General features: G+C 35.4%; 1 protein-coding gene across 5 annotated transcripts in view; it reads left to right on the top strand.

Moving 5' to 3' along the window:
- GRIK2 (glutamate ionotropic receptor kainate type subunit 2) overlaps positions 1-13,691 on the top strand; it is a 366,191-nt gene that overhangs the window by 320,509 nt on the left and 31,991 nt on the right. For all 5 annotated transcript variants that reach the window (XM_039568102.1, XM_039568100.1, XM_010403513.3 and 2 more), the window contains one exon: positions 6,298-6,523. In XM_039568102.1, coding sequence (XP_039424036.1) covers positions 6,298-6,523 — 226 coding nt within the window. The remainder of the gene's footprint in view (positions 1-6,297; positions 6,524-13,691) is intronic.

Raw genomic sequence — 13,691 nt, 5'->3', positions numbered from 1 at the left:
ATTTATCATTATTTTCTTGTATTAATTATTTTATTTATTTATTATTATTTATTACTTGTATTACTGTTCAGAAGTCCCAGTAATGGACATTGTTGTCCACTTCAGAAACATTGAGTTGTTTGGAGAAAATAGTCCCAGTTCCAAAGAATTCAGTTTCATATTAAGAACTGGGAGAGGTGGACCAGTGTACACAGATACATATTACAGAAACAATAAAGTATACGAAGTAAACAATGGAGAAAACACATCACTGGTCATTGATAGGTATTTCAACAGTAGCAATCAACCTTTACAAATTTCCATTTGATGAGACTACAGGCAGGTGAACAGTCTTTTTATGTTTCTGTACCATTTATTTTCATTTATGCTAGTGTTCAAATTCTTTCAGAAAGCCTTATCGTTGAGTTTTGCTGTATTTATAATACTTCAGGAGAATTACAGGATTCCTAAAACATTCTTCACCTTAGGCTGTTTGTTCTCTCAGTTTTAAGCTTGCCACACTATGATTTGAAATGTATTCCATTAATTAACTTTGTTGATCTCTCTATTAATGGTACTAATCCTGTGTAGCCTAAAATACTGGAGACATATCCCTGATGTTTTAGAACATCTATGAGCCATAAGAGGATTGACTATAATAATTGTTTCACCTAAATTTGACATCGAGCCTTCTTATGTTTAGAAAAAAATATTGAGATACATGAGTGCTTTTGCCATTATTAAGAACATCAGAAATGTATTTTCTAGTTTATTTCACAGCTATGTAGATTTAGGGCATATGTCAAAACAAAATGTCATACTTACAAAAAAAGAATAAGGAATTAATAAGATAACTTACTATATGAACTGTTAAGTTTGGATTCCTGTACTCGTGTTCAGCATCTACAAAGGGTCATGTATGAAAAAATTGGAGAATTTTATGAAAAAGTCTACTTGACTTTCAAAGGAATGAAGTGGAAAAAAAGACAAGAAAACACACTTCTCTGGATAATGATGGGCTTGCCTTTCTCTTGATGTATGAACTACATAAATTCACAATGCTTTTGGGGTTTGTTTGGTTTGTTTCTTTTGTTCTTGTTTGGTTAGGGTTTTTTTTCCAAAACAGGAAATTATATATTTTGTTTTGTTTTCTTGAAATTGCTCAAGGTCAAAATTTGAAGAGTCCCCAGAAATTCTTATTAATTACTGTACATAAGTTCATACGAATAAAGAAGCAAAGAAATCAATGAAAACTCAAAGTTGGAAGGCATCTCTACAGGTCCCTTACTCTTGTAAGAGGAGGTCTGCTTTCTTGATTGAAAGCATGGTGTTAAATTAATTTATTCAGAGTGCATGGAGTTAGATTAACTTATTCAGAGTTACATTAAGCTGTGTCAATATTTCCAGTGAGCTGATTCTACTACTTCTGTGAGCTATGTGTTCCAACACTTAGTTTTATTCATGGGGAAGAATTTTTTCCTTATATACTCAGAGAATTTCCCCTTAGCAGCTCTGGCTATTGCCTCTTATCCTGTTACCATGCATCTGAATGAAGAGAGTACCTTCAGCTTCTCTCTAACATTCTCTTTAGGTAATGGAAGAAGGTGATTAGATTCTCTGTAATCCTTCCATTCTAGGAACAACATTTCCATAAATTTTTCTTTGTGAGTTAAGATCTCCAATCTTGTGATCACTTTGGTGGATACTGTCTAATTTTAGCATGTCTTTGAACTCAGAGAACAAAAACTGGACACAGCATTCTTGGTGTGACTTGACAAGTGCCAAGTATTGTGGATTAATCACTTCCTTTGTTCTGGGCTTGGCTATAGTCTTGCTGATAATGCCTGCAGTTTACTTTCCTGCTGCAGAGATGGGCTGCTTACTCATGTTCTGCTAGCCTCTTCTTGGGACCATAAATCCTTTTCAGCCACAATTCACTCCCACCAGTCAATTCCCAGCTAGTATGGATGCTTGGGATTACTTTTTCCAGGATAGACTTTGAATTTATCTTTCTTAAACCTGATGCATTTTCTGTTACACTAATTTCCAAGCCTCTTGTGACCTATCTGCATGGTAGTTCTTTCTTTCAGTATTTCTACATCTCCTCTCTCTTTTGTGTCATCCACAAATCTGATGAGGGTGCTTTCAATACCATTTTCCCAACTGCTTATAAAGATACTGAGTAGTATCAGGACTGACCCTCAAGGTACTCAAATCTTGTCAAGATGCTAATCTGGCCTTGAGCTGTTAACCACGACTTCCTTTGCCAGTTAGCCACCTGTAGCTGCTTCATCTGTCCAGTCCTTATCCTTCCAGGTTGTCATCAAAGATGTTTTGAGAGACCATTTTGGACACCTTGATAAGGCTAATACAGATTGGTCCTTTTGAAATCTCTTTTCACATGTCATTCTTTTTGGCAATGCAGATGCCTAAGTGATGAGCTTGGTGAAGTCATTCAGAAGTGATGTTTCATAGTCTGTCCATTACAGACGGTCATAAAGAATGGACATTGCTCCTTAGGCTTTAAAAAATCCATGAATCAACTTTAGGAAAAGTGACTTGTGTCCACTAAGCCTGCAATGCTAAGGAAAACAAAAGTCACAAAGCTGTTATACATAGTGTCATAAATATAAAATACTGTAGTAGCATTGGGAGTCTGTGGGTTTTTTTCCTGACATAATGATTGAGATGTTTTAATTCTCATGGGGTGGAGAGTGCTTTCATAAAATATATCAGAACTAGGTTGATGACTTTTTAAAATTTTTTTCTCAAAATGTAAACTTAATTACTTTCAATCTTTCCTTAGTTACTACAGCCTTTTGAGTTTAAATATTGCATGGGTGAAAGCAAAGCTGAAGTATTTTCTGTGGCACCTAAATGCTTTCAGAATCCAGGAAAGAGGTTGTAAGCTATTATTAAAATAAAAATCTCTATTAATGGATCTGTAATTTTTCCTTCATAGAGAAATGTCAGAATTAGCCTGGCACATTATTACTGTGCATTTATCCAATCCTGACTTGTATCATGAGGTCTGCTTCCACATACTTTGATCCTTGTTTATTCTCTCATTTATTCAACATCCTGATATGTTGTGGTCCAAAGTCCTGCTGCTCAGATATTTCTTTCCAAGCCAGTGCTCCAGGATGGAGCAGTAAGTAACACATTACTGACAATGACTCATTCTGTTTCCAGACTCATATTTATACATAACATTAGGCTATGACTAACTTAGAGCCTTTGCCATGGTTGCGTTTGTGGTCCCTGACAAGCACAGTTATCTTCCAATAATGTTTAATTTATGAATGCTGAGTATGACACTGACAGTATCCTCTGAATGTCAGTGTGAGGGCTACCATTTTATGCATTGGGTTTGATGTTGAGATGGCTTTCTAGATTTGCTTAATCTTTTCATTTCCAGTTTTCCTATTAGTTAGCTCTCTTTTTTCTTCCAGTGAAATTCAAGTCATAGGCAGCTTTCTTACTACTCTGCATTGTCTCCAGCATTCCTGAGGGAACACAAGCATAGTAAATCATGTCACCACAAGTTATCTTAGACAGACATCATTTCTGGTTGATTTCAAGTTAAGTTGGATTTCCCGACAGTGGTTTCCAGTTAGATGAAACAATATGGTGAACTAACCCAGATGAAATAATACACTGTATTGATGGAGTATATAGGTTGATTAACCAGATTGATTTGCACACAGTGAAAAAAGGTGGAAACATAATGTAAATTGCAGTATCTGCTTCTAACAGTAGGAATGATACAGTCATAACCACTAGAAGCATATTAGAGTGTCATTTTCTTTAATTCAATGTCAAATGGGTTTCTGATGCTTTTGATTTTTCTGACTTCTTGATTTTCATCAATGGGTCTGCTGCATATTTTGGCAAACACAGGACAACTATCTGTGGTTATATTTTCCTAAATCAAATGATGAAGGTTTTTTAATTTAAGATTGAAAAAAACCCCTCTTCTGCATTACAAAAAAAAAAGAAACAAACAAACAAACATAGGGTTCAAAAGTAGAATGGCATTTTTCCCTGGCATAATTTCAGCTTTCAGAGGGAGAAGAAAGTAGTGCAAAAACATTGTAATGTTTTGCCTATATGAGAAAACTGAGACATCACTGTTAACTTTACAGTGGTGAGCCATGTGCACTGATATTCTAGGTTTTGTGTTCTCTTCTAAAGTCTCATTAATCATGTGTAGAGTGTTTTAATGTTTTTGTTTTAATTATTCCAATAAATGAGCTGTTCTGTGCAGGAGCTTTCTCTGATTTTGTTGATGACCTTTTTTCTTTTCAATAGTAGCAGTGGCTTCATCCTAGCTGATTAAATCAGTCATCATAATATGAACACTCTGTCCTTTACAGGATATTGTATTTTTTTCACATGTTCTAATGACTGAGTAGAAAGCAACCATTCCCCTTGCGAATATTTTTTCATCCCGGAGTTTATTTTTTTTTCTCAACAAAAATAGAAAAATACTTATGTATTACAGTTAATTCTTTTTTTTTTTATTGTATCTCATTTGGCTTTTTCTTTTTTTTTTTTCCTTCAACATGTGTCAGCAATGTGCATGTAACCATTTACTAAAATTGTTTTCTCTGCCAATGTTTTATACCGCTCAGATTATTTGTAGTGGCTAAAATATTTACTGGGGTTAAGACTGTATGATAAAAGAATTAAATATGGGTTCTTGGTAAAATTTTACAAATACTGGAAAACGTTTATTTCCACCCTGTCTGCATTACACAGTATGTTAGATTCCTACAGACCTGATGTGTGTTGCTTGAAGTATATTATACCACAATGAAATATTAAATGCTTCCGAGAGTTATTTGATTAAAAAGAAACACTATGAGGAGTTTGGTCATCTCTATTCACAGAATATTCTGAAGAAAAATGTTTTCCTCTTTCATTGTTACTAACATCTTTTGCAATCAGGCCCAGACTCTGTTCAGTACAATAACAATGCACATAATGCAGAGCCCTAAAATTCTTCAGTTTTGTTAGCAGTGACACTAGACTTAGTTCAAATGCTTGATTTGTTAAGTCCTCAAGCATAGTAAAAGAACTCTTGGATTCTTTCTCAGCAGGGGGAGAAAGTAGTCTCTTTTTTCTAAATAAATGTTCTTTTCATTCCACATACACTGCTAATTCTCTTTTGGGTCAGAATTTCTGGCTATCAATCAGCTGAACTTCAGAAATATTTGTAGTGTCAATCCTTGTTTAGTATTTCTACCAGAGCTGATGGCAGAAATATCTTTAAGGATGACATTAAAAGAGGAAAGACACCTTAAAAAGTCTGATAAAACTAGTGCTCACATGGTATTTACTAGGCAAAATTTAACATTACAGAACATTTTCTGATACATCTTGAGTTTGCTGTGTTATTAAACAGATGGGGAAAATGTGGTATAAAATGTTCAGTATTTCTAATACCTTCAGTTTATCCAGTCATTATGATCTCTTAAACACTGTATTTTACAAAAATGAGAGAAAGTAATTATCTTTTTAAAGATCTGCGGGTGAAAAAAAGGAAGCAACTCCTTTGTAGCTGCACAGCATCAATTTCTTCCAAACTACTGACTCCTTTGTCCCAAATTACTGGCTCCCTTCTGACCAAAACAGTTCTTTGTATTCTGGAAATATTAAATCAGAAAACACATATTAATTTTTAGGACTTCCAGTAGACAATTTCTGTAAGGCAAGCTAGCATTGTTATGACCAGAGAGTGATATTATCTCTTACCTAAAATCTTTTTCCAAGTATTTTTGTCATATATGATAGATAAAATGTTATCTTCCCTCTCCTTCACAACTTTCTCCATACACTGCCATCTGTAAGTGCTTTGATTACTTCAGATTGGCACATTGTGCACTAGGTTTTCAGAACTGTTCAGCTGAGTGATTGAAATAAGAGTGAAATTTCACTTGTGCCAGAATCCACAGATTCTCCTAAAAAACTCAACAGCATAGTTGATTATCTTTATGCTAGAGTTAAATACTTAATAGTTTTCCACTCACCTGAAGTACTTGTAGGCCTTCCTCTTGCATAAAAATATATAAACAATAAAAACAGATCAACAACAGATATTTCACATTTGACAGTCTGTCCAGTTGTTTATTTTTACATGGAGAAGATGAGAAGTACAGGTGAGATGAAAGGCACAGGCCCCCTTAGAAAATTGCCTCGGTAAAACCTGACATATACTAAAATCTGAGAAGAGAGCAATGTGCAAACTGAGAATTTGCTTTTACTCTTATAAGCATATTATTCTCATTCATACCACACCTAATATTTGTCTTCCAGAAATCCAAAATCTCCACTTATGACAAGATGTGGGCCTTCATGAGCAGCAGGAGGCAGTCAGTACTTGTCAAAAGTAATGAAGAAGGTATCCAACGTGTGCTTACCTCTGATTACGCGTTTTTAATGGAGTCGACAACCATTGAGTTTGTCACACAGAGGAACTGTAACCTAACACAGATTGGAGGCCTGATAGACTCCAAAGGTTACGGCGTTGGAACTCCCATGGGTAGGTGATATGTCAACCACTTGTTCTCTGTTCGTTAATCTCGGTTGCTGCAGTAGCATAGGATACAGTCCGGTACACCATTCCTTTCTCTATGTTGCTAGCATTTACCTCTATTTTCTTTTTCCCAACTAGGAGAAATACATATTTTGTCAAAGTTTATGAATTTTTTTGTATTTTCCAAACAGAAAACAGTTGTTGCTTTATAAATAGTTGGATATTTTCATATGATAAATTTGCCTTACATGGTGCCCTTGATATCTTCAACAACAACAACAAAAGTGTTGTCACAGTCACAGTACTTTATTTTATAAAAAAAAATTTTAAAGATGTTGATCTCTGTTTTTAGAGAATGAAGCCCTAGTAGTGGGAGAAAATGCATTAGAAAATGGGGCGGATGCTTCTAAAGTGAGAGGGCTAATCACTGAAATTGTTAAAAGAGAAGGAAAAATTCCATACCATGCCACAGACAAAACAAATTTTGATTTAGCCTTGTGGGATATGGCTTTACATATTGGCATGGAGATTCCAATCCTTTAATTGCTTTCCAGGTCAGCTTTTTTTTACTAAGTACAAAATTTTAGCTGCAAGATTAAAAGTCAACTACAGGTATTGGCTTGGTTCTAGCTTGGCTCCTAGAATGCACAAAATGGGATTAAGCAAGAACTGAGCTCCCATTGAGTACAGCTATTTTTTTAAGGACATGAGATGAAGATCTGGCTTTAGATTTCGGAACAGGTGGGAATAAAAAGGGTGTGACACAAAGCCTGTGAATACCGCATAATGATTCTACTTAATACAGTAAGGTTGTTCTGCTTACTTATTTCTCAGGCAAATATATATTTGAACTTCATTTTTAACAAGAATTTATCATTTTGTGATTGATGTGGATATGTTTTTATTTTTTCTCAGGTAGCTGTTATGTTTGGTACTGTTTTTATCTGTGTTGATACCATATACTAATCATTGTAATGGAAAATTTGTGTCCAGTAATTTAAATCAAACACATGGAAAGGAATTTTAAGAAATAAAGTTTACTGGAATATCTTGGATAAAGAGGTATCTAGCATTATCAAATACAGATTTGCCTATATATGGGATATATTTACTGCTACTTCAATAACATCCTTGAAATTTTCATTATTTCAGTAATTTTCTCTGTAATGGACACCTGCTGAAGGAATTATGATTCTGTTCATTCTGTCTTCGAACAGTTAGTTGTTAGGAATCCAGTTTTGGTTCATACCAATTTTTCCACCCTGTTCTGCTGTGGCTCTTGTATTGCTGGATATATTCTGTAGACTTGTAAACAACAGAACAGACTGGACTTCAGTCCTGCTGGTCATTTTGGCATCTTGTATTTACTTATATATAAAATTTTTTGTTATTTTGAGGATGAAACCCACCTTCCATTTATCTTTAGTACGGATAAAATCAAATCTCAGGGATAGTTTATAATCTTTGAATAATCTGCATGCAAATTTGTGAAGCATCTGAAGCACGCCCCAGAAATTTAAGTGGACATTGAAATGCCAAACTGCTAGGAATGAGAGAGACCAAAGCAATCTAGAAATTATTCTGTTTATGTGTAAGTCAGAGAAGCATCATAAGCACCAGAGAAAGCAGCTTTAACACAATGATAAATCCAGAAATAGAATTCTGAAGTTTAAGTTTAGGGGAAGAAATGCTGAATGTAAAGAGGCAAGGAAGTTAAGTAAACTTTCTGTTGGTCTTTGTCCCCTACTTCATATAGGGAGAGTAGGCACTATTTCTTCACTAACTTTGAGTCATATCAAAGACATCATTCAGCTCTTATCCACCCGCAAGATTCCAAGTAACAACAAATTATCTGTGTCAAGAAAAGTAATAGTGTTGTACAAGAGGGTATGTGAGCTGACAGTTGTCTTGAATCAAGATGAAACAAATAGAGGACATACCTGCAGGAATCAGTGATCACCAAAGGAGGGAAAATAAGAGTTGAAACAGTGTTAAACTTAAGAAGTTGAAGAAAGATTTGAAAAAAAGATGACAGCTTCATAAGGGAAAATAGAGAAGAATGTAAAACAGGATGTAAAGTAAAATTTTTCACAAAACAAATGAAGGTATAACAAAAGAGCATCTTGGGCTTTCCCAGAACAGCTAAGAATAAGAGATTAATCTAATATTTGGGCAGTATCTATAAAATGCTGTTGAGAGAGCTGACATTTATAATGGGTTTATATTCTGTGTGTTAGGTGCACAGTTTCAGAAGAAAGGGATTGTGCAACCTCTGCTAGAATGATGCATAGTTTGCACATATATATTTGAAAGGAATCCTTATGAAGAAGCAATTCCATGGTGTCTGTCAGAAAACTTTTGTTAAATATTTTGCTTTATTGAAGCTAAAAAGTATTACAGAACAGTGGAAAATGCAAAATATTCTCATGCATTATAGCTAATCTCATTTCTACAGGAAAAAATAATTCTGGAGAAGTTAAAAGAACTTATGACATGGTTATATCTATAGAAGTAGATTACATCGTTATTTAATTACTACAAAAGAAGTTTATAGACATGCAATTGAGTAATATCTTTTTAGAGTTAATAATCCTAAGAGTAGCTTGTCAAGTGCTTGGAAAACTGCGGTGTAATGGCTTCACATACAAAGTATGTGTTACTGCTTTTGCCTATTTGAGAAGCAGCTTGTCTCCAAAGCAGAACAATACAGAGCTATTTGTGTTCACAGAACCATAGAATCACAGAATCACAGAATATGCTGTTTTGGAAGGGACCCGCTGGGATCATTGAGTCCAATTCATGACCCTGAACCGGACACTCTAAAAATCACACCATGTTCCTGATTGTTCAAACACTCCTTGAATTCTATCAGGTTTGGTGCTGTGACCACTTCCCTGGGGAGCCTGTTCCAGTTACCAACCACCCTCTAGGTAAAGAACCATTTCCTGATATCAAACCTAAAGGTCCCCTGACTCAGCTTCATAACATTCCTAGTCCTATCACTGGCCACCACAGTGAAGAGATCGGTACCTGCCCCTTTGCTTCCCCTCACGAGGAAGTTGTAGACTGCAATGAAGTCTCTCCTCAGTCTCCTCCAGGCTGAACAGACCAAGTGGCCTCAGCTGCTCCTCATATGGCTTCTCTTCCAGACCCTTCACCATCCTTGTGGCCCTCATTTAGATGCTTTCTAATATCAAAGCTGCCCCCAGCACTCGAGGTGAGTCCACCCCAGTGCAGAGCAGAGCAGGACAATCCCCTCCCTTGTCTGGCAGGCGATGCTGCGCCTGATACCCCCCAGGACACTGTTGGCCCTTTTGGCTTCCAGGGCACTGCTGACTCATGTTCAACTTGCCATTGACCAGGATCCCTAAGTCCCTTTCCATAGCATTGCTCTCCAGCCTCTCATTCCCCAGTCTGTACACACAACCAGGGTTGCCTTTTCCCAGGTTCAGAATCCAGCACTTGCCCTTTTTAAACTTTGTATGGTGTTACAGGCATGGTGTTGGGAAGATATAGATGTCATCTGCAAAATTTACAAAAAATCCAGTTTATCTCCTGGAATAGTGGCTTGAAATTGCAGAAGTATTTGCACATAAGGTTAAATTTGTAGAATACAGTTGTTACAGGTCTTATGTTGACTACAGTAGAAAGGATATGGCTACTTTTGGAGAACAGCTCCAAAGGAAGTAGGTGCAACGTATCTTGATTATTTTGAAGGTAATGGAATAATAGTGAGAACATAATTTGCTTGAGTTTAAGCTGCTACAAGAAAAAGAGCTAAAAGCTTTCCTAACAGAAAAATATGCTATCAGTTTATGACAAGATAATCACCTGGAAAATGCAACCACCCAAATATAGCACCAGTTTAGAATATTGCAGTGAAAGCTCTCTGAGGTTAATATTTTAAATTTAGAGAAAGAATGTTGCACAAGATTAGGAGAAAAAAAACCCCAGTGGATCAGGCCATAGGTTCATAGGTATCAATTCCTTCCAAAAAAATGGAGAAGCTAAATATGAGTTTATATGATTATTTTACTTCCTCTAGAAGCACTAGTGGATTAAACAAAGTTTAGATTGTTAAAATGTAACTTTGATGAAGGAAACTGGAAATCATGTACTTTTGGCATAAAATAGGATGGTCAGAATCAGCGTACATCTTTAAAATCAACAAGACACAGTGATGCTTGAAATAGATGCAAGGCAGAATTCTTTGCTGCAGTGAAATATAAAGTAGGGAAAGTGAATTTGGTAAGTTATGCATACAACCACTCATTCTCATGATTCGTATTTTTAAATTAAAGTTTCATATAAACCAGAATTCATTTTCAGTCAGCCACCTCTGGTGCTAGGCTAAAAATCTTGATGTATAATGTAAACAGAACAGACCTGGGATGAGATGTTTGATAGCAACTGATACTTCGGAGCAGATAAGATAGAACCTTGTAAGAGGTCGTGTTTGTTTTGTTTTCTATCTTTGCAACATTGTTTATAGCTTTGTAACCGAGAGTATAACACTTGCTTTGCTAGAGGACATTTGTTTGCTTCTTTTTTTTATCTTCCAGTTTGAAGATCCACATGCAAGGGGTTTTTATTTGCTTTGTTCTGGTATGTTTTACCAGGAGGCACTGCTTTGCCCCTTCTGTGTTCTTCATCACTGAATCTGGCAGAGAGGAAAACTATTTGCATACAGTTTTCAACATAGTGTATAGTTGATTTCTATCTAACATATTCTAATAATATGGATATGTATCATCCACAGTTATCTATTAGAAACACACACAAATTTCTTTTAGTGGTAGGAATTTGTGTTTGTGGGGGTATTCACCTCAGCATCCAGTACTGACGTTCAAGGGAGGAAGGAGGGGAGGGAAGAAGGGAAGAAGAAAGAGAGAGAGAAAAGACACAAAAAGGAACTGAACAAAGCGGTAGTGGGGGAGGAGGAGGGAAGGATAACAAACCCTTTGGGCAGGCTAGCCAAATTATTCTTTCCATTTCAAATACTCTAAAGTGTTTATTATCATCTCTGGTAGTTTCAATTTCCCATTTCATCATCACGCCTGGTAGAAGTGTTTAAAGTTTGGTTTGTTCTTGAATAAAGCCCAGTTGGGATAAATCTACCATTGCAAAGAGTTCAAAATGTTTGTGATGCATCCACATGCTTATGGTCATACTATCAGACAGAAATTGTAGCATTTTTTTTAAGAAAACCTGGCCTATCCAAAAAATCTACCTTTTATGTCCTACTGAAACACAGTTAATGTGACTTTCCTATGGTCAACATACTGTAAAACAAAGTAATATTAAGAGACAAATGCTATTTTCCATAATGAATATTTACTAACATTGTTGCTATTGTGAAGCAAATCACATGAAAGGTTAGAAATGTAGTTTCTATGCACTTTATATTAAAGCCTTAATGGCCTGTGAAGCTACTTTTCACTTTTCTGGTGTTTTTCTTTTTTTTTTTTTTTTTTTTTTTTTTTTTTTCTTTTTTTCCTTTTCTATTTTCTACTTTGCAATTGGAAGGAACATAGATGAACACATCTTTTGGAAAAACCATACTTCATATATCTGGGATGGTTTCAGGTTCTTATTTCTTTCCTAAACTCCTGTTTCTCTTCAGCATGTTTGACAGCAGGCTACTTCCCATCTGGCTTGGGCAGATTTTCTACTGAATTGCCACTTGCTTCTATGTTGAACCTGGAGCACATAGATGTCTGGCAAGTGAATATTTGGAACTGATTCCATATGAATAGATCTACTGAGCATGCACTTTTCAGATCATCTGCCTTTATGTGGCAGATGAGGACTATCCGGTCTGTATATGCCAGACAAACTCTGTATGTGTGGAGATATATGCAAAATGATGCCTTTGACATTTTGAAAATGAAAAATGGTATGTGTAAGTAATCTTTAAAAATTGCATATATTTCTTCTAGCTCTTAAGAAATACAAAATGGAAAATAGTGCTTGAGAGATACGGTGTGTAGAAGAAATTAGTCATTTCTCTAATGTTTCTCTGCGGCTGAACTGCAGAAAATTGCAGAATCAGGCTAAGAGGGGGCTTCAGTGGTGTAGCAGTGATGTTCCTGTAACACCTGATAATGGTGAGGCAAAAGAAAGTTTGAGAAAAAGGTGAAATATGCATTTCTTTATCCCTTATTCCTGTGAAGTTAATACAATCAAATTCTGCTATTAATATTAATAATGCCTCAGTTGCAAAATATAATAAGAAGAATCTTTGAATCTCTTACACAATTCTCTTCACTTGTACAAGGTTTTTTGATTAACTTTTCACTTGTGATCAAGATATGACTCCTTCTTCTAGAGCATATCACTTTTTGTATCACTGGCTCTTCCATATTGATGGATTACCAAGATGCCCTGAAAAATGCTAGAAAGAGTTTAACATTCAGATCCTTGAAAGCTAATTGTTAACTCAAAAATTGTTAAAAAATAAAAAGTGCACTCCCCTGACTATATAGAGACTCTTCACTGTGCATGGGGACAAAATACATCTCTCAGAATATGAATGTTGTTAAATGATATATTTTGGGGTCAACATGTCCAGCATTTCATTGCCAAGGTAAGTCTTACATAAATACCCATTATACAAAGCTACAATAACTTGCAGTAGTAACACAGACACAGGTATGAAAATTTATTCATATAAGTGCATCAAATAGATCTGCACAGGGTATATTTATGAATTAAAAATAGAAAGTTGGCAAGTACTTTGATACAAGCAAGTTATACCTCACATGTCAAAAAGAAAAGTATAAGAATAAAATGAACAGCTTTCCAAGAGAGATGAATTGGCTGCAGGCCCCAGATATCATCACGTTCACTTAAGTTCAAAGTATGAAACAAAACTTCAAGGTTCTCATGTTCTATTGATTCAGAGGTGCCTTTTAAAGTGAAGTTCTCTTTTCTGTAAATTCAAATGAAATATCAAATAAAATGTCTTTTTTTAATGGACACTTTTACCTCTCACACAAAAAATTATATTTTTCACAGTGCATTGTTCTAAGAGATTCTCAAAAATGTGCCCACTCACACATGAATTCCAAAAAAATCTCTTTGGCCAACTAATGTAATGTGCACATCACTTGAATGTAGAAATTTCTTTATATACTTTTGCATAATGTAGCCAATCTTAACATTTTTAAATTTT

The sequence above is a fragment of the Corvus cornix genome, chromosome 3 (assembly GCF_000738735.6).
Source record: "Corvus cornix cornix isolate S_Up_H32 chromosome 3, ASM73873v5, whole genome shotgun sequence".
Lineage (NCBI taxonomy): Eukaryota > Metazoa > Chordata > Aves > Passeriformes > Corvidae > Corvus > Corvus cornix.
This window is presented reverse-complemented; position numbering and strand designations above follow the sequence as displayed.